The sequence below is a fragment of the Balaenoptera physalus genome (genome assembly GCF_965194825.1).
Source record: "Balaenoptera physalus genome assembly, chromosome: 11".
NCBI classification, from domain to species: domain Eukaryota; kingdom Metazoa; phylum Chordata; class Mammalia; order Artiodactyla; family Balaenopteridae; genus Balaenoptera; species Balaenoptera physalus.
In genome coordinates, this window is record NC_138896.1 from 87,173,400 (window position 1) to 87,195,936 (window position 22,537).

The window sequence follows — 22,537 nt, forward strand, 5'->3', positions numbered from 1 at the left end:
CTATTTCATGTAAATGGAATCATAGAATATTTGTCCTTTTGTATCTGGCTTTTTCACGTAGCATGATGTTTTCAGGGTTCATCCATATTGTAGCATACATATATCACAACTTCATTCCTTTTTATGACTGAATAGTATTCCACTGTAGGGACAGACCACATTTTGTTTATCCATTTATTTGTTGATGAACACTTGGGTTATTTGGTTATTGTCAGTAATGCTGCAGTGAAGATTGGTGTACAGGTATCTGTTTGAGTCCCTGGTTTTGGCTGTATACCTAAGAGTGGAATTGCCAAGTTGTATGTTTAACTTTGGGGGGAAACACCAGATTGTTTTCTCAGTGTGTTTTAATTAACACTTCCCTGATGACTAATGATGTTGAATATCTTTTTTGTGCTTATATTAGTGATTTGTGTAACTTTCTTTGTGAAGTGCTTGTTCAAGTCTTTTGTGCATTTTAAAAATTGGGTTATTTGTTTTTCTTTCTTTTTATGATTGAGTTTTGAAAGTCCTTTATTCTGAATAGAAGTCCTTTTTCAGATATGTGTTTTGTGAATATTTTCTTTTAGTCTGTGGCTTGTCTTTTTAGTAACAATATCTTTTAAAAATTCTTTAAAAATTTAAAAATTGTGATAAAATACACATAATACATACCATTTTAACCATTTTGAAGTGTACAATTCAGTTGTGTTAAGTGTTTTTTTTTTTTAATAAATGTATTTATTTATCTATTTATTTTTGGGTCTTCGTTGCTGCCTGCGGGCTTTCTCTAGTTGCGGTGAGCGGGGGCTAGTCTTCGTTGCGGTGCGTGGGCTTCTCATTGCGGTGGCTTCTCTTGTTGCAGAGCACGGGCTCTAGGCGCACAGGCTTCAGTAGTTGTGGCACGAGGGCTTCAGTAGTTGTGGCTTGCGGGCTCTAGAAACGCAGGCTCAGTAGTTGTGGCGCACGGGCTTAGTTGCTCCGCGGCATGTGGGATCTTCCCGGACCAGGGCTCGAACCCATGTCCCCTGCATTCGCAGGCAGATTCTTAACCACCGCGCCACTAGGGAAGCCCGTGTTAAGTGTTTTTACATTGTTGTGCAGTTGTCTTCAAAACACTTCATTTTGCAAACCTGAAACTCTTAAAGTTGTGTAATAATCATTAAACAACAACTCCCCTTTCCCATCTTAACCCAGCCCCCCCCCCGCCCCCGGCAACCACCATTCTACTTTGTGTGTCTATGAATTTGACTATGCTAAATACCTCATATAAGTGGAATCCTTCAATATTTGTCTTTTTCTGACTGGTTTATTTCACTTACCATAATGTCCTCCAGGTTCATCTGTTCTGTAACATGTCAGAATTACCTTCTTTTTAAGGCTGAATAGTATTTTGTTTTATGTATATCCCATATTTTGTGTATCCTTTCATGCATAAGTGGACACTTGGGTTGCTTCCACCTTTTGGCTATTCTGAATAATGCTACTATGAAAATAAATGTACAAATCTCTCTCTGAGACCTTGCTTTCAATTCTTTAGTGTATATACCCAGAAGTAGAATTGCTGAATCACATGGTAATTCTATTTTTAATCTTTTGAGGAACTGCCGTACTCTTTTCCAAGTGGCTACTCCATTTTACATTCTCACCAATACAGCACGGGGTTCCAGTTTCTCCACATCCTTGTTCATACTTGTTTCCTCCCTCCCTCCCTCCCTCCCTCCCTTCCTTCCTTCCTTCCTTCCTTCCTTCCTTCCTTCCTTTCTTCTTTCCCTCTCTCTTTACCTCTCTTTCTCTTTCTTTCATAGTAGTTTCATAATGAGTGATATCTCATTTTGGTTTTGATTTGCATTTCCCTAAAGATTAGTAATGTTGGACATCTTTTCATGTGCGTGTTGGCTATTTGTATATCTTTTTTGGAGAAATGTCTATTCAAATCCTTTGCCCGTTTGAAAAATAGGATTTTTTGTTACTGTTGAGTTGTAGAAGTTGTTTATGTATTCTGAATATTAACTCTTTATCAGATTGATGATTTGCAAATATTTTCTACCATTCCATAGGTTGCCTTTTCAATCTGTTGATTTTGTCCTTTGATGCAAAGTTTGGAATTTTAATGTAGTCCCATTTGTCTAGTTTTGTTGCCTGTGGATTGGTGTAATATCCAATAAATCATTGCCAAATCTAATATCATGAAGGTTTTCCCCTCTTCTAAGACTTTTATGGTTTTGAGTCTTACATTTAGATCTTTGATTCATTTGGAGTTAATTTTTTGTATATAGTGTAATGTAAGGGTCCAACTTGATTCCTTTGTATGTGAATATACATTTTCCTAACACTACTAGTTGAAGAAATTGTCCTTTCCCCATTGAGTGGTCTTTGCACTCTTGTCACAGATCATTCGAACATATATTCAAGGATTTATTTCTGGGCTCTTCATTCTGTTCCATTGTCTGTATGTCTGTGTTGATGCCACTACCACCCTGTTTCGCTTACTATATCTTTGTAGAAGTTTTGATACTTTCAGTGCTCCTGCCTCTGAGATCTAATCTTACTTGAGAATCAAACTGCTCACACTCATCTCCTTCCCTATTTTATTTTGATACTCTTGTGTCCATTTAGTGCTTTCTTTGGAAAGATGCTTTTGGAATTTTAGTATGGTTTATAAACCTGAGGAGTGAGTCACTTTAAATTTTTTCTACTTTTAGGTTACTTTCCTTTATTAGGTATACATTCTGCTCTCTATGTACAGTGCATGTCAATGAATTATAGTTGTTAAATTAAAAAATCAATATATATTTATTATTAGAATGCTTTCCTGGTATGTCAGATGGCAGCAGACCAGATTTGAATGGGTCTCACCTTTTTCTTTTTTTTTTTTTTTTCTTTTTTAAAGAATGGTAGTCACTTTGGGGCAAAATGTTTTCAGGTCTTCAAATTCACTTGTTCTTGGTTACCACTGGGCTTGAATGGAAAGAGACACAGAGTATTTAACAGGAGAACTGGCTTTGTTATCTTTGCAACACTAGAATGGAAAACCCGAAATCAAGCACAGAAATTTGGACACTGTCTTGCAACAGAAAGGAGACTCCCCTTTGGGTCACTTGTAGGATCCATTGTGTTCTTTGCAGCTTACGATCAAGTCTTATTTTTTAAAAATGTATTGGTATTCTAATTTGATCTGTCCATTGAGCCATAGAATTCTAGAGCTAAATGATATCTTAGAAATCATATCTTCATATCCTTTCAGTTATATTATAAATCACATTATTATTTGTTAAAGGACTATAAGGTTATAGGCATTTATTTTAAGATCATAGGATTATAAGCATTGATTGGCTTCAAGGATAATCTAGTCCAAACACTTGGTAATAGGTAAATCGTGCTCATAATGTAATTTTGTACCTTCTTTATTTCATTAGTAATGCCCAACACTTCCTTCGCCTGTTTACCACTCAGCTTTCACTTTCTCTACTTCACATGGAATCCTCACATGCACTCTCGTATGGAATTATTGCTGTGTTTATTACTAGTGGAATCCATGTTGAATTTTAGCAGGTTTTTTCCCCCTCTACATCTGCCTCTTTGATGGTAGCTGAGTTTACTGCTTCTCACTTGTTAGGGCCCTGGGTCTTAACAACCTTATTCAAACAAAACATCTTAAATGGAGGCATTAAAAAGGTCACAACAGTGAGTCATTTTGTAACTTTTGGTGCAATAAAATGGGTATGTTGTGTTTTGGAATATAAGACCTCTGAGTGCAGCTATTCATTTTATTCATCTATAAAACATTTTAGAATAACAGCTTACATCTGTATGGCGTTTAAATTTCCACGTTTTGAAGAAACATCACTGTTTTGAAACTCCAAACCAGACATGGGGAGGGAACTTGCCTTCTGACCGGCCCATGTTCTGTAGAAGTTGGGAGAAGAATTTGTTTTAGCCGTGGAGCCATATTTGCTGGCAGTACTACTGTCACATGAGTGGAACACATTTTCATTATTTCTTCATATTGTAAATGACAAGGCATTCAGTAAGATTTTGACTTGAAGAATGTTTGAAACATTTTCACACATCAGGAGTTTATCTTATGAGCGATATTTCATTACCAGAAGCCAGAAATATATTTAAGTATTCAAGCATTTACAGCACATTTAATTACCTGAGACTGTCAATTAATCTTGTTTTAGAGTGAAGTTGGAATTTACTGTCAGCTCACTTTTTAAAATAAATACCCAATTGAACAGTTTTGGCCATTTCAAATGTGTGATTTTTAAAATTACTTCTTTAAATTGAAGGAACAATTTAATGAATAACTTTTAATGGCGGAAAATGGGCAAAATACCCATCTACAGGATTCAAAATCTGGTATTATTTATTAAGTACCAAAAAAGTGCCAATAACACACAGTTCAGTATATGGTTTATTTTAATCAAGAAGTGAAGAAGGCTAATGTTCAATAAGTTACAATAAGTAATAAGTTACAGGCCTTATTACAGTAAGTTATAGGACCTTTTTTCATTTTACAAATGTGAAATATAAGCCCAGGACTAGATGGCTTCACAGGTGAATTCTATCAAACATTTAGAGAAGAGCTAACACCTATCCTTCTCAAACTCTTCCAAAATATAGCAGAGGGAGGAACACTCCCAAACCCATTCTATGAGGCCAGTATCACCCTGATACCAAAACCAGACAAAGATGTCACAAAAAAAGAAAACTACAGGCCAGTATTGCTGATGAACATAGATGCAAAAATCCTCAACAAAATACTAGCAAACAGAATCCAACAACACATTAAAAGGTATGATTACACCATGATCAAGTGGGATTTATCCCAGGAATGCAAGGATTCTTCAGTATATGCAAATCAATCAATGTGATACACCATATTAACAAATTGAAGGATAAAAACCATATGATCATCTCAATAGATGCAGAAATAGCTTTCAACAAAATTCAGTACCCATTTATGATAAAAACTCTCCAGAAAGTAGGCATAGAGGGAACCTACCTCAACATAATGAAGGCCATATATGACAAACCCACAGCCAACATTGTTCTTAATGGTGAAAAACTGAAACCATTTCCACTAAGATCAGGAACAAGACAAGGTTGCCCACTCTCACCACTATTATTCAACATAGTTTTGGAAGTTTTAGCCCCAGCAGTCAGAGAGGAAAAAGAAATAAAAGGAATCCAAATCGGAAAAGAAGAAGTAAAACTGTCACTGTTTGCAGGTGACATGATACTATACATAGAGAATCCTAAAGATGCTACCAGAAAACTACTAGAGCTAATCAATGACTTTGGTAAAGTAGCAGGATACAAAATTAATGCACAGAAATCTCTTGCATTCCTATACGCTAACGATGAAAAATCTGAAAGAGAAATTAAGGAAACACTCCCATTTACCATTGCAACAAAAAGCATAAAATACCTGGGAATAAACCTACCTAGGGAGACAAAAGACCTGTATGCAGAAAACTATAAGACACTGATGAAAGAAAGACGATACAAACAGATGGAGAGATATACCATGTTCTTGGATTGGAAGAATCAACATTGTGAAAATGACTATACTACTCAAAGCAATCTACAGATTCAATGCGATCCCTATCAAACTACCAATGGCATTTTTCACAGAACTAGAACAAAAAATTGCACAATTTGTATGGAAACACAAAAGACCCCGAATAGCCAAAGCAATCTTGAGAAAGAAAAATGGAGCTGGAGGAATCAGGCTCCCTAACTTCAGACTACACTGCAAAGCTACAGTAATCAAGACAGTATGGTACTGGCACAGAAACAGAAATATAGATTAATGGAACAGGATACAAAGCCCAGAGATAAACCCATGCACATATGGTCACCTTATCTTTGATAAAGGAGGCAAGAATATACAATGGAGAAAAGACAACCTCTTCAGTAAGTGGTGCTGGGAAAACTGGACAGCTACATGTAAAAGAATGAAATTAGAACACTCCCTAACACCATACACAAAAATAAACTCAAAATGGATTAAAGACTTAAATGTACGGTCAGACACTCTAAAACCCTTAGAGGAAAACACAGGCAGAACACTCTATGACATACATCACAGCAAGATCCTTTTTGACCCCCTCCTAGAGAAATGGAAATAAAAATAAACAAATGGGACCTAATGAAACTTAAAAGTTTTTGTACAGCAAAGGAAACCATAAACAAGACGAAAAGACAACCCTCAGAATGGGAGAAAATATTTGCAAATGAAGCAACCGACAAAGGATTAATCTCCAAAATATACAGGCAGCTCATGCAGCTCAATACCAAAAAAACAAACAACCCAATCCAAAAATGGGCAGAAGACCTAAATAGACATTTCTCCAAAGAAGATATACAGATTGCCAACAAACACATGAAAGGATGCTCAACATCACTAATCATTAGAGAAATGCAAATCAAAACTACAGTGAGTTATCACCTCACACTGGTCAGAATGGCCATCATCAAAAAATCTACAAACAAAAAATGCTGGAAAGGGTGTAGAGAAATGGGAACCCTCTTGCACTGTTGGTGGGAATGTAAATTGATACAGCCACTATGGAGAACAGTATGGAGGTTCCTTAAAAACCTAAAAATAGAACTACCATATGACCCAGCAATCCCCCTACTGGGCATATACCCAGAGAAAACCATAATTCAAAAAGAGTCACGTACCACAATGTTCATGGCAGCACTATTTACAATAGCCAGGACATGGAAGCAACCTAAGTGTCCATTGACCGATGAATGGATACAGAAGATGTGGCACATATATACAATGTGATATTACTCAACCATAAAAAGAAATGAAATTGAGTTATTTGTAGTGAGGTGGATGGACCTAGAGTCTGTCATACAGAGTGAAGTAAGTCAGAAAGAGAAAAACAAATACCATATGCTAACACATATATATGGAATCTAAAAAAACAATTGTTCTGGAGAACCTAGGGGCAGGACAGGAATAAAGACGCAGACATAGAGAATGGACTTAAGGACACGGGGAGGGGGAAGGGTAAGCTGGGACGAAGTGAGAAAGTGGCATTGACATATACACACTACCAAATGTAAAATAGATAGCTAGTGGGAAGCAGCCGCATAGCACAGGGAGATTAGCATAGCACAGGGAGATCAGCTTGGTGCTTTGTGACCACCTAGAGGGGTGGGATAGGGAGGGTGAGAGGGAGACGCAAGAGGGAGGGGATATGAGGATATACGTATACGTATAGCTGATTCACTTTGTTATACAGCAGAAACTAACACAGCAATGTAAAGCAATTATACTCCAATAAAGATGTTTAAAAAAAAAGTGAAATATTTACATTCTTGTTAAAATGTGACATATTTACATTTGGGAGGAGAGAGTACAAAGAAGAAAATTAAAGCCATCTCTAATCCCACCAACCGTTAGGCCTCTTTGGTACTTTATTACATATTATAAATTTTTAAAAATGGTGGTCCAGTGGTTAGGACTCATCACTTCCACTGCAGGGGGCCCAGGTTTGATCCTTGGTTGGGGAACTAAGATCCCGCAAGCATGCAGCGCAGCCAAAAAAGGAAACGAAAAGTATAGTCTTTTGGGTTTTGATAATTTAATTGAAAATATAGCATTTTAGTGTCAGAATGGACAGTGTCAGATGCTTTCATGTTTTGGTGACAAAAAGCTCAACTAAATTTGTCTCCTATTATGGAACTTTGATGTACAGGATGGGGCGCTGCTTATTTATGAAGATGACAAAATTCCATGAGATTTTAGTTTGTCAACTTAAACTAGTTTATGGACATTGATTTTTTTTTTTTTTTTCCCCTCTCTCACTGCCATTTCCTGCCTGAATGGAAGGCAGATTTTTCCTTCTGTGACCACTGTCAAGCCCAGGGCCCATCATTTCTTCCAGCAGAATAAGACAGATGATGCTAGACTCTTAATTTCTGATTAAATATAAATATTTTGGAAGTAATTTAGTGCTCTTAATTCATGGGAAGGTAAATACCCATTAATCCCTTCAACATTGTGGCCTCTGACATACACACACACACACACACACACACACACACACACACACACACACTCACATACCCCTATGCATATTGTTATTGATCAAAGTCCACATTTACTTTTCACTTACAACTGAACTGGATACAGAGCAACTATACTGGGGCCACGACCTGCTTGAGCCGCATCATGCCTTATGCAGGCCCAGTGGATAGTGTGTGGATATTACCTAGGTTAGTGGGTAGGATCCCCTGGAGTTCAGGTATTTTTATTTTCGGAAATATGGAGGGTGGGGTTCTATTTTAGAATTTGAGAAAGTTTAATTAAAAGCAAATGGATTATACTGGCAGTGAATTTATATGCAGATAAATCCAATTAGATGTCTTTTAGGTAGAGTAGTAGTCAGACAGGGCCCTGTAGTCAGATTGTCTGGGCTTTTTACTTCCTAACTGTGCTTTAGGCAAGTTAAACAGCATCTCTGGACCTCCATTTCTTGATCTGTAAAATGGGGATGGTAATAATACCCATCTTACAGGGTTGTTGTGAGGATTCAGTGAAATAAAAACTATGAAGTGCTGGTTGGCACAGTGCCTGGCATGTGAAAAGTGCTTGGTAACAATTCTAGCTTATTGCTATACAGCTAATTGTAAATCCTTAGTCTAAGTATGCTGATTGTCTTCACTGCTAGGGATGACTCTTCTCCCTGACCAAGCTTGAGACTAAATCAGGCTTTCAGGCCCATCTGTGCTGCTGTCTGTTGAGAGCCCTCACTCCTCCACCCTGAGAAGCCGTTCCTTCCTCCCCACGCCCGTGTTCTGTCCCCAGACCTTGCTTCTCAGCTTCCTCCTGCAAGTGGCTCTGGCTGCGTCCTCTTCTCTCTCTCCTCCCATCCACCTGCCTTGTCCCCTCTGTCCTTCCTCACTCCTCTCCCTCCCCTCTCTCCCTCTCCTTTCCTTCTCTCTCCCCTCCTCCCCTTTTCCTCTCTTCCCTTTCTCCTTTCCTCCCCTTCCCCTCCTCTCCTCCACTATCCGCTTCCTGTGCTGCCCTCCTCCCTCCGGGCTCCCCCCTCCTCCACTCTCTCTCCCCCTCCCTGCTTCTCTTTTCAACCCTGGCATGTGGCCCGCTGAGTAGACAGCTCAAACTCTTAAAAAAATGTCACATGTTTAAAGTCTTCATTACCTGTGATGGAAAATACTTATTTTCTCATTTCTTTCAGTAGCCAGACACTCTTCATATTGTGCTTCTCTTTCAGTTTCAAGAGGGCATCATTTTATGTCACTTGGCCTCAAAAAATTAGTAGATTTTACAGGCAGTTACCGTTTAACTCTTTTTCTAAAAACTATGCATCCTGTACTTATAAATTTGTTTAATGGTAGCTTCATTATGTACATAAAGTTAAAATGAAATAATGTTTCTAAGTAATAATTATAGGTTCATATAGTCATGCTAAGCAAACTGATCTTTCCTGCCTAATTTGTTTGATTTTTTTTTTTTTCTTCTCTTCAGATTCCTTTCTCATTGGTCCAGTTTCCCCTGTGGGAGTCCTTAAAAGTAAGTTTTCCAATCTTCGTCTAAAATTTCTCTCTAATTATCTTATGATAATTAATACCCAGTAGTTTCGGTGTGGAATAGTAGAATATAATATTGAGTAGCGGTTTAAAAACTCAAAATTATTAGGAGTTGGAAATATTTCGTGAGTGGGATTTACATGCCAGTTCAGTGTTTTAAACTTGTTTAGGTGTCTGTGGTCTGGGAAATAAGCAGAGCAGGCGTAACTGAAATCCTGAGATGTTTAGGAAAAACTTTACTTTCCTCTGTATTGTAACTCTTTTTCCACCCACTTGAATTTTATTTCACTTCGCTGTGTGTGTGTGTGTGTGTGTGTGTGTGTGTGTGTGTGTGTGTGTAGAGGTTAAGGAATAACAATGAGGGTAAATGGAAAAGGAAGGAAAGCAAGGCTCTGAATATTTGTAGGCCTCGAAGGCCAAGACCTTCCCGCCCACATCTGATGGTGGGTGGGAGTGGGGAGCAGCAGGGGGCTTGGTTTCTGAAGGTCCCTTCTGTCTTTCCTGCTCACCAGGCCTAGGAACCCTCAGTGAGAAGGAGCAGAGTGTGGGGAGTTGTGAGTCAGCCTTGGGGAAGGTCACTCATATGTTTAAAAACAAACAAATGAAAATTTGAAAGCCTTTGTACAAAACATGCAGAGACATTGTATTTGTTTTTCATCTCCTGGTGCAATGATTTCAGAAATTGCGGGTCACGGTATGAATTATGTAGGTGTTTGCCAGCATTTTAAAAACAACAACAAAAGGGAAAATAATAGCATCTTATGAGGTAAGGTTAAGTCTTGCTTTGTCAAACTTCAGTGTTGCGTGTACATATATACATGCATCTGTGTACTAGGTTGCAATGTGAAAGTATTTCTCACTGTGGATAATGAGCAAAAGAATCTGAAAACCCTTGTTCAAATGAAAATGGTTTATAAATGACCAAACTGTAAAATGGCAAAGTACCTAGGTAGGCATTTGATAATACAAAAAATAAAGGAATTACTCTCATCATTGTATAGCATTAGTAATCATGGTGCGCTCAAAGAAAATGTCTTTGGAAGAATAACAGTTATTTGGACTCTAAAAAATATTCTTTTGAAGTTACATACTAAGGATAATAAAATGAGGACAAACATTATTCATAAAAATAAACTCAGCAATATTAAGTATTGAGAAATACTTCTTATAAATGATCTGATTTTAAGGAGTAGTACAGTTCATTTAATGCAGGTTTTGGGATCTTTCATGGTCGTTTTGTTTGTTTTTGTTTTTACTGTTTTCCACGTGGCACATGGTGAAATTGGATTTCTCTGGCAGGGTTTCTGGGCGTGATGTAACAGCTATCCAATGAGAAGGTCACATTCCATAAGCATAACACCTCTCTATTTTTGTTTATGACAAAAGACAATGAAGCAACAGCTGTCCAGCAAACAAGACTCACTTTATTAGTGTCTCAATAAACAGCATTCATGTGGCTTCTGCACTGTGTCTAACATACTTAGGCCCAGTTTCTGCACAGGAATGTTTTGAGGCCCAAAGAGGGAAAAAGCATGGGATTTGTTTCTTTGCAGTATTCAGGACATTTGCAGTATGCTAGCTAGTTAAGAAATGTCTAGGCTTCCCTGGTGGCGCAGTGGTTAAGAATCCGCCTGCCAGTGCAGGGGACGTGGGTTCGAGCCTTGGTCCGGGAAGATCCCACATGCCACGGAGCAACTAAGCCTGTGTGCCCCAACTACTGAGCCTGCGCTCTGGAGCCTGTGAGCCCCAACTACTGAAGCCCACACGCCTTGAGCCCATGCTCTGCAACAAGAGAAGCCACTGCAATGAGAAGCCCTCGCACCACAACGAAGAGTAGCGCCCGCTCACCGCAACTAGAGGAAGCCCACACACAGCAATGAAGACCCAGTGCAGCTATAAATAAATAAATGAATGATTGAATGTATGTATGTCTAGAATTTTTCAGAGTAATCATAGATAACGATGTTGAGCTTTAATACTTTCCTTTGAGCCAATGTTAAGATGCCATATATATATATATATATTTTTGTCAGATTTATTGAGGAATAATCGTCATACAGGAAAACTCCTTTTTTTTTTTTTTTTTTAAATTTAATTAATTATTTATTTATTTTTGGGTGTGTTGGGTCTTCGTTTCTGTACAAGGACTTTCTCTAGTTGCGGCAAGTGGGGGCCACTCTTCATCGCGGTGCGCGGGCCTCTCACCGTCGCGGCCCCTTGTTGCGGAGCACAGGCTCCAGATGCGCAGGCTCAGTAGCTGTGGCTCACGGGCTCACCTGCTCCGCGGCATGTGGGATCCTCCCAGACCAGGGCTCGAACCCGTGTCCCCTGCATTGGCAGGCAGATTCTCAACCACTGCGCCACCAGGGGAGCCCCAGGAAAACTCCTTTTAAGTGTACATTTTTACAGGTTTTGACAAATATAACTACCACCCTAAACAAAATGTAATATCATCACCCTTTTCCAGAATATCATATAAATATAATCACACACTATGTAGTATTTTGTGCCTGGCTTCTTTCATTTAATATGAAAGAAGAGATTCATTCCTGTTTTATCCCGTACCAGTAGTTTGCTCCTTTTTGGTGCTGCGTAGCATTTCATTGTGTATGCGTACTGTAATTTGTTTAGCCAGTTACTAGTTGATACACGTTCGAGTCGATGATTATGGATGAAGCTGCTACAAATATTTGCATATGGGTATTTGTATGGACATATATTTTTGTTTCTCTTGGGTAAGTACCTAGGAATGGGATTGCTGGGTCATAGGGAAAATAGAAGTTTAATTTGCAAGAAACTGTCACAGTGTTTTCCAAAGTGGCTGTCCCATTTTCCAGCAATGTGTGAGAGTTCCAGTTGCTCTGCATCCATGTCATTGTTTGTTATTATTAGATTAAATAAAACTTTAGCCATTCTAATAGTTGTGTACTGGTATCTCATTGTGGTTTTAATTTGCAGTTCTCTCAGGGCTAAATAATATTGAGCATCTTTTCATATAATAGTGCTTTTTTTTTTAAACATCCAAATGTGAAACCACAGTGCTTTGTAAAAGTAGACAATTTTTGGCATGTCTTTTATTTTTGTATTTATGAGTTTATCCATTTAAATTTGTTTCTGCAACCATAGAGACACTGTATTATATATGGAAGGGTTTCTCTATGATGTTTATGTGGAAATACTGCTAAGAAAAATTTTTCTCAGCAAGGACTTTGGCAGATTGTGTGCACATTGTGCTATAAGGAGTGGGAATCTGGAGGTAGGGGGTGGCCACTATCATCTTAAACTTATTCTGCCTAAAATCGATGGTATCGCCTTCTAAAATCACTTCCTCCTGCTGTCTCCCTGATTTCTGTTAATCATACTACTATTCTCCTGACCCCTTTGGTCTCAAATCCCAGATTAAATCTGATCCTCTTTTTCTCTATCACTCACCAAGTTGTGTTCACTCTGGCTTTTTGGAACCTGTGGCCTCCTTTTTTTATCAGATTCTTACTAACGTATGCCTGGACTTAGTTAACACTCATCTGTTCTACACATTGAATTTGTGTGATCTTCTTTAAACATCTCTTTGAAGTTCCCAGAAATGTATAACTTTCTAAAACTCTAAAGCATGAAGTTGTTGGCACGGATGTCCATACCGTGTCCTTAACTGGTTTTTCCAGCTCCCTTCCCCTTACACTTTTTTTTTTTTGCTTTCCCTCCTTTCCTTCCTTTCCTTCCCTTCCAACCAGAATAGCCTCCTTACTGCCCCTTTTCTTTGGCTTCTTTCTGCAGTGGGCTTTCACGGATCAAATGCTATGCATCTTTTAAAGCCAGCTCAGTTTTTTTCTCGTGCTTGAAGTCTTCCAATCCAGACCCTGAAGGTTTACCCTTATAGCTAACATTTGTCTGTATCGCTGATTGGTATTTATTCGTGTACTGTATCTTAGAACTGAGCTTTAGCACGTTCTGATAAGGCCTGAACCCCTTCTATTTATAGAAAAGTGACAGATGCCGTTAGTGCACATGTATTCCCTGCCTGCTGTGAGCTAGACACTGTTTCATTTCACAGCAATTCAAGGATGAATAAGACGTGGCTGATGCCCTTGAGGAGTTTTTACTCTACCAGAGAAGCACATGCCCACAGATAACTCCAAGGTAGCGTGTCTGTAATTGAAGACAACCCAAGGCACTGTGGGAGCCAGCCCCCCGACTCCTCAAATCATGTCATTTCACTACCTCATTTCTTATGTTTTCTTTTTTTTTTTTATATAGTACATATGCTTACAAAAAAGATTTAGATGAAAGAAGACTAAACACCATAAAGAGGAGGGGAAGTAAAAGGGGTAGATCATCATATCCAGAACCTCTGAGAAGATCATTTTCCTTTAAGATTTATATTGAGTTTGGAACTTTTCTAGTAGCCCAACAAGAAGAGAAACACGTTAGACTACGTGGTTCTCTTATCTGACAAAAAACCAAAGCTTATTATTTCATCTTGTCCCTTGGCTTTGAATGCCCTGTGTATATGGTTGACTTGCATATTTAAAGCTCTCTTGTGGACCACTTGCGCTGAGTTACAGCCTCACATGACCAACTTCCTAGATGACACCCTTACTCAGGGTGTCTCAGGGGAACCAGTTCAGAACAGAACACTTGGTTTTTATTCCCCTTCTCCCCAACCTGTTCCTTCCCAGGTGTCTCCTTCTTAGTAAGTAGAACACATGTCTGTTGCTTGCTAAAGTAGAAACTTAAGAATGACTCCACAGTTCTCTCTTTCCCTCATCATCCAGCCCATCAGAACAGTCCACTGTTTTTCTTTTTTTTTTTTTTTTTTAATTTATTTTTATGTTATTATTTATTTTTGGCTGTGTTGGGTCTTTGTTGCTGCGTGCGGGCTTTCTGTAGTTGCGGAGAGCTGGGGCTACTCTTTGTTGCGGTGCACGGGCTTCTCATTGTGGTGGTTTCTCTTGCTGCGGAGCACGTGCTCTAGGCGCGTGGACTTCAGTAGTTGTGGCTCGCAGGCTCTAGGCACACGGGCTTTAGTAGTTGTGGCTCTAGAGCGCAGGCTCAGTAGTTGTGGTGCATGGGCTTAGTGCTCCGTGACATGTGGGGTCTTCCTGGACCAGGGCTCGAACCCGTGTCCCCTGCATTGGCAGGCGGATTCTTAACCACTGTGCCACCAGGGAAGTCCCCAGAAGAGTCCACTGTTCTGATTGAAGCCTCTAACTCATCTCTTGCTTGAGATGCCACGTTGGCCTCTCCAGTGGTCTCCCTGATTCCATTCTTGCTTCTCTAAAATATCTTCTCTTCACAACAGCCAGAGTGATCTTTTAAAGAAATAAATCAGATGATACCACTCTCTGCTAAAAGCCTTCAGTGACACCTCTTTGAAAGAAGAGTAAAATCCAGAGTTTAAACTGCAGTTGACAGAGTCCCGTGTTATCCGCCCCTCCTACCTCACCGACCGTATCCCACAGCACCCGCCCACTACACTCCAGCCTCCCCATGTCCACGTCCTGCCCTGCAGCCCGGCTGGCCTCCCTCTGTTCTGTTCGGACTTGCTGGGCTGCTCCTTACCCGAGGGCCTTTAAGTTTGTTGTGCCCTCTGCCAGAAATAGTCTTTATTCATTTATTCTACACATTGTTACTGAGTACCTACTATGTGCCTAGGGCCTGGGGAATATAGTGATCAAGAGGGTTGACAGAAATCCCTCATCAAGCTTTCACTCTGGCTCTTTCCCTAGGCTTTTCTCACGTCCAAATCTTTCTTGTTCTTTAGGTCTTAGATCATGTCACTTCAGAGAGGCATTCCCTGTCCACCCACCTTTAAAGTAGGACCTTCCCATCTTCCCTGCTCAGTTAAACACAGCACCTGTTTATTTCCTTTGTAGCATTTAAATAATTAGTTTATTTAGTTATGCACTTATTGACGCCCAAACACTTATAAAGAACACGTTGTGTGTTGAGCAGGTGTATGCCAGGCACTGTGCTGAGGAGTACATTATATATTCCTTAGCATCTCATTCACGTGACATACAGCTCAGAGAGACGGGTCCTGTTGTCATCCCCACCAAAGCAGGGAAACCAGGGCTCAGAGAGATTGTCTTTCATCTGCCAAACTAAGTCCTCGGTTTTCTGTCCAGTACCCTTTTACTGTGTTAACACTGTCTTTATTACTACAGTCACGGTCATTAATAACCATAATACATAGTAGCATTTCTCAGAGTTACAGTGTGCCCCGCACTGCGACGGTCACTCGCCATGGATGATCTCCTGTTACTCTTCATGGCAAGTCTGTGAGGTGGGTGCGCTTGCCGTCTTCATTTTGCAGATGTGGAAACTGAAGGAGAGTTTGAGCGCCTTGCCCAAGGCCTCAGGAACACTCAGTGTTAAGGGGTACGTCCAGGATTTGAACCCGGACAGTCTGACTCCAGAGCTGATGGCCTTAGTTATTTTACACATAACTTTGCACATAGCGTACAATCTCTTTAAGAATGTCGTTGCTGTTTCATATGTTCAAAAGTTGGTAAAAAGTTGAGATGGTTGTATTATATCTAATCAGCTTATTTCAGGCGTTTCTGCAAATTGTGTTGGTTCTTTAACTTGATGACGTAAAACTTAAAAGCCCCGGATACCATATTTCTTAGACCAGCCTCCCTTCTTCCCCTCCCCCAGCCCATCCCCGGTTCTGCTGTACTTGGGCAAGGGTTAAACAGTGCTTGCTTCAGGAAGGAGTCAGCTCCCAGGGGCCGACACGGGGGAGCACAGATAGTTTATGGGGATGAGTGGAGCCAGACTACATTTCCAACGTGTTTGTGTTTTAATTCCTTGTAGGACTTGGCTTTTTGGAGGAAGAAACTTTGTCTTCTGATCATTTATATTCTTTGTAGTTCTGACTTTTACACAGCAGGTGTTTATGACTATTTACTAATTGTTTGGAGGTTAGCATTCTTTCTTTTTCAAGGTCAAAGCAAAGTTGGGTAGCTGTATACATCAACTGTTTTATTTAAAAGTAGTTTCTTTTAGAAGTATGATCACAGCTCTAACATACACATGTACTCTCACTGAGCCTTTGGCAAACAATACACGTATTTTGAAAGGATATGATAAAATTTCCTGTAAGAATGTCAGATTTGTTCTAGTGTCTGAATATATAGAGAAGTGTAGAGGATTATTAAGAATGCTGCCAGGTCTAAGTAGTTTTGCTTCTAGCCACAAGATGTTACAAAGTTGCAAAGCAGTAACTAGAAGAAATGCAAACTTAACCTCAGATGCAACGTTTGAAGAAAAATGAAAATAAAATCAGTTTGGTTATGTAAGATTTTCACATTATGCTGATGATTTTCTAAAATGAAATCATAGCTTTGTAACAGAAATCAGGGGCCAGTGGATTATCATTTCGGTTATAGGACAATGTATAAAATCAGTACATTTTAGAAGTCTTTTAAACAGCCACTACTTTATAAAAACTATATTTTTATTCAAATTGAAGAGTAACTTGTTTATTGTTGTTGATTCTTATTTTTTTAATTAATTAATTAATTAATTTTTGGCTGCACTGGGTCTTCGTTGCTGCATGCAGGCTTTCTCTAGTTGGGGCAAGCGGGGGCTCCTCTTTGTTGCGGTGCGCGGGCTTCTCATGGTGGTGGCTTCTCTTGTTGCGGAGCACAGGCTCTAGGCGCATGGGCTTCAGTAGTTGTGGCATGCGGGCTCAGTAGTTGTGGCACATGGGCGTAGTTGCTCTGCGGCATGTGGAATCTTCCCGGACCGGGGCTTGAACCCGTGTCCCCTGCGTTGGCAGGCGGATTCTTAATCACTGCGCCACCAGGGAAACCCGTGATTCTTATTTTAATAATAGTTAAAGTGTCTTTTATCACTCCATCCACAAGATTCCCCCATACCTTTAGTATATGAACAAAATGATAGTAATTTAGAAGGTGCTCATGCTCAGGGTCTCCACTGCACCATTTCCTGAGACTGGGACAATCTGGTATCTGCACAGACATGTTTGATCAGAACATAGATTCCTGTAAAGGCATATTAAAGATTGAGAAGGGAATGATAACAGAGTAAAAATGATTGTGTGTGATTTTTACCACACTAAGTTTGTCCCCTAAATTAAATACAGCATGTCAAGATGGAAGAAAACTCCTAAAAATAAGAGCAAAATATTTTATGTCCAGATCACCAGCAGAGTCAGAGTCTGAGATGCTGATTAGGATTTTAGCAAAATGTCATTATAATGAAGCAGACATCTTTTTTAACAATTTAAAAAATATGAGAACTTTTGAATTCTTAGAGACAGATGGTTAAAAAGAGATGGCAAAGAAAACTAAGGAAGGAAGGAGGGATGTGTAGCAAAGCCTGGCAGGATGGATGGAAAGGGTGTCACTTCTGAGGCTCTGGATCCTTCTCCCATCTCCTCCTTTGGACCCGTGTACTCAGCTGCCTGGTGTCCCGCTGCAGTTACAGTGGTGAAGCCAAAGCAGTAACAACACCTAATATGTTCCTTACAGGTTCCATTACTTGCAAGCGAGTTAAGATTTAACCTTGCCTCATGGGTCCCACAGGCTAGAGGGTAGTGGGTTAGGGTCCTTTGTCAAAAAAACAATAAAATGCACACCAGGATTCCTCCTTTGTCATCTTCTTTTGGGTGTTTCTCTTCTGTTTAAGCAAGTTTGTGAGCAAAATGAGATAAATATGCTCATTCAGATACAACATTCCTGTGATGAATCAAATTGACTTTTTTTGGCTGAGACAAAGTGTGAGAAAGGAATTTACCACACTTTATTTTAATCAGATTATCAAACAAATATATATTAAAAAGCACTTTTAAAAAATGCCTATAATGATGCCCAGTTCCTTTGGAGATATAAAACTGTGCTAGTATTTGATTTCAAGGGAGCCATGTGCAGATTCACATGTAACCTCCTTTAAAAAATGGGGAGAAAAGGAGTTAGCTTTGTTTCTGTTTGTCCTTTAGACCTGCTTCCTGGGTATTTGTGAGTGTTTTTGGTGTGAGTTTAGTATGTTTGGTGTAAATATGCGATATGATACTGTTTGTGCTGCTCTGGTTTCACTCTGTCATCACTGGTTGATCCTAGCCCTCCTTCCAGCTGAACCTCACCCAAGCCTTGGAAGCATCTCAGCCCAGCTCACTAGAAAGCCTTGTCCAGTTAAGTAAATGTTCATCCTTGAGGTGGAACCCGTTAGCCGTTCCTGGTTTATACGGTTCTTTCCTGAGCCACAAATGACAATTTGGGATTATGATGTTTGGCCAGTTGATGTTCTCCTCATTCTCTACACAAGGGTAAAATTATCCAACACTACTTACATTATAGGTATTCATATCGGTTCCAAATATTTGCCTGCCTTCTTTGTATAAGGAATTGTGCAAGACCCTATGAGACTCCAGAGGTGAAGGTAATGAATTCCCTCTCCTGTTGAATCAGGGGTCAGATGAGTGAGCTTTTGCAGGTTAATGAAAAGAAGTGAGTCCTTATTATACATATTTTTTGGTGCTTTTGAGGATAGTGGCTTGTCAGTGTACCTGTTTCTGGATAAATGGAGCTTGTTAGTGTAAGCCCCCAGTTCTTCCATTTGAACCATTTTCATAAAAATCTTTTAAAAAGATTGTTACATACTTAAACATAGCAAACCAAGTGTGTCTTTCCAGGCAGAAGTATTAAAAATAATCACACCTTTTCTTGTTGACTTAAAATTTGTATCATGAGCATCAGTTATAATAATAAATGTTACTCAGTTTAGATACCTTTTGCCCCTACCCAAACTAATAAAAGACATCAAACCACAGATCCAGGAAGCTCAGACAGCCCTCCGATCAGAATAAATACCTCCCAAATGAAACCTAGCCACACATATCCAAAAATATTACTTTGTAATTGTAAAACCTAAATATTACTCAGCAAACTCAGCATCTTAACGTTTGCTCAAGAATAAATGAAATTTCGTATATTGGGTTGGCCAAAAAGTTCATTTGGGTTTTTCTGTACCATCTTAAGGAAAAACCCAAAAGAACTTTTGGGCCAACCCAATATTTACCAGCACAATCATTCATTAAAAAATTTCTTATGAACTCTTATTATCTTTACCACCCTAATTATCTAGAAGGTAAATATCTCAATATCTCAACCAACCAAAATACAGTTTAACCGAAAGCAAGGTACAAATCAGCCACATCAAGTTGGTGCTATTTACAAATCTCAGAATAGTTTCAATCCAGCTGCCATTATAACCAAGATTAGCTTGTGTACTGTAAATAGTTAGGTGTACCCAGTTTTAATTAGTTCTGTTTAAGAGGAATGCATTTTAGCCCTTTAACCACTTGTGTATATTGCTCCAGCCATGGTAGGGCAGAAGTGAAAGCTTACTTGTGGTTCCCATTTGTAATCATTATTCTTTTCATTTAAAAACTTTGCTTTGGAAATCCCGTATTTATTTATTTATTTATTTATTTTTTAAAATTTATTTATTTTTTTATTTTTTAAAACTTTTGGCTGCATTGGGTCTTCATTGCTGCCTGCGGGCTTTCTCTAGTTGAGGTGAGCGGGGGCTACTCTTTGTTGTGGTGCGTGGGCTTCTCATTGCGGTGGCTTCTCTTGTTGAGGAGCACGGGCTCTAAGCACGCAGGCTTCAGTAGTTGTGGCATGCTGGCTCAGTAGTTGTGGCTCACGGGCTCTAGAGCGCAGGCTCAGTAGTTGTGGCTCACGGGCTTAGTTGCTCTGCAGCATGCGGGATCTTCCCAGACCAGGGCTCGGACCCGTGTGCCCTGCATTGGCAGGTGGATTCTTAACCACTGCGCCACCAGGGAAGTCCTGGAAATTTCTTTTTTAAAGTCATGTTTGTGTATAAGTACTTCACAGAGAATTCATTAATGTAAATTATAAATATAATTTTATTATTCAGTTATTAATTGTTAGTTGAATAATAAAATTATAGGCAGCTGTTGCTTTAATTATTTTTTAAAGTGTATGTGTCAAAGCTATACAATAGCTTGATCACCTACAGTATGGAGGGCAGTTGAGTGAAATTAATCATCTGCTGTCTTTAATGTGTTATGAAATTCTGGTGCTAGACAGACAGCAGTGAGACCTGCACAGAGGATTGTCTTTTCTGTTGTCTTAAATGAATTATCATCATTTATTATGATGTCATTCATGTGGAACTGAGTAGACGATTCAGCACACATACCTACTAAGGTACCACAAAACTTATGGGGTAAAGTGTTGTAATCTTACACAATTGGAAGCCACATAACTACTTCTGAGTACAACAACTGAAGAAGTCCCAAATTTAAGTTTCCCTGCCCTGAAGCCAAAACGCTTATTTTCAATTTGTTGTTTGTTCATAAGACAACTGTGCACGTTTGGGTGGGTCTTTTAAAGTGACAAAGCCTTCTCTTCATGCTGTACTTGAAAGACACTTGGCTCAGGCTTGGACTCCCAGCCATTTCCTAGTATCGGGCCTGGTGTTTGCTCTCTGTCCTGTGAATGAATACTGGTGCTAATAGCTGTAACCCTGGCGGGGGTGTGTGTGGAGGAGCCTCGAAAGTACTTCATGCCTTCTTCCTCTGATGGGCCTTGAGCTCTGAGTGAAGAATCACTTGGGAAATTAGAACAGCCTGATTGTTTTTGTAGCGCCACCACTAAGTATTCAGGATTCCTCATAATATCCTACTGGATAATAGAAATATCATTAATTGAAAAAAAAATCAGGCCTGATGTTTAAAATTTGCACACCTTTAAACAATGTGAATGGTGAAAATCAATTAAGGTCTGTATCTTAGGAGTATTGTACCTATTTTCATTTCCTGTTTTGATCATTATACTTGGGTTATGTAAAATGTCAACAGTAGAGGAGGCTGGGTAAAGGGTGTATGGGACCTCTACTATTTTTGCACATTTTCTGTAAGTCTAAAATGATTTCAAAATGAAATTTTCTAAATAAGCTACTAGAAATCGTTTCCAGTCATCCTATGTTAAGGAAACTTTTCTCAAGAAAAACCGCAAAAGTGAAACTAAGAACATTTCTGACTGCCATTCTCGTTGCTTGAAATGTCTCATTTACATGAGATATAAGCTAATGTGCATGGATTCATCTGAAAATTTCGTTTTTTATTTGAAAAGAAAATGGAAACAGGACTTCAGAATAGCGATAAGTAAGCGAACACCAAGTAAAGTATGGCCGCCTGCTTGTTTTAGTCTTACAAGCTCTGTCACATCAGTTGAGACCCAACACTGTGGTTCTTCACATTTGGGCCTCCTTTCTGCCCTCCCCCCGCAGTCATTTACTTGCTTTTACAGGGATGATCATTAGACCTCTGTGGCAATGGAAATACTTACTTAGGTTGAGAAGTTATGGCAATTTAAAAATTTTTGGTGTTGAGACAGGGCCTTAAAAAAAATCCTCCATTCCAAACCTACATGATTTATTACATTTATTGACATCAAAATATTTTATTTAATAACTTGAATATTATATTGTAGCTCCCCTAGAAGTTGAGCTGTGTATCGAGGAAGCTTATAAATGTTGCATATATACTATTCCGTCTACAAGGCACATGGCTTTAGGGGACCGTAACAGTCAGCTTCATTTCCCCCACTTTCGATCTATGTGACCTCAGGCAAGTTACTTGACAACTCTTAGTACCACCCTACACCTGTGTGTCTGGATAATAATACACACCTTTCAAAATTAAATGAGAAATGTGAAATCTTTTGCATAGTTTCTGGAACATGCTAGGTACTCAGCAAGTGGTAAGTAATACTGTCAATAGTAGTCACTCATACTGTTGTCTAAACTACATTTTTATTCCATTTTCTAATCTACACTTAAATTATTTAAAGCTCATAAACAATAATATTACACTTCCTGCGAGTAATCTTTCCTGTCTTTTTTATTTTTAACATCTTTATTGGAGTATAATTGCTTTACAATGGTGTGTTAGTTTCTGCTTTACAACAAGATGAATCACCTA

General features: G+C 39.2%; 1 protein-coding gene across 1 annotated transcript in view; it reads left to right on the forward strand.

Annotated features, from left to right (window-relative positions):
• SLC25A26 (solute carrier family 25 member 26) overlaps window positions 1-22,537 on the forward strand; it is a 298,689-nt gene that overhangs the window by 260,244 nt on the left and 15,908 nt on the right. Inside the window, exon 16 of the mRNA XM_082412391.1 lies at window positions 9,497-9,545. Within this exon, the coding sequence (XP_082268517.1) occupies window positions 9,497-9,545 (49 nt within the window). The remainder of the gene's footprint in view (window positions 1-9,496; window positions 9,546-22,537) is intronic.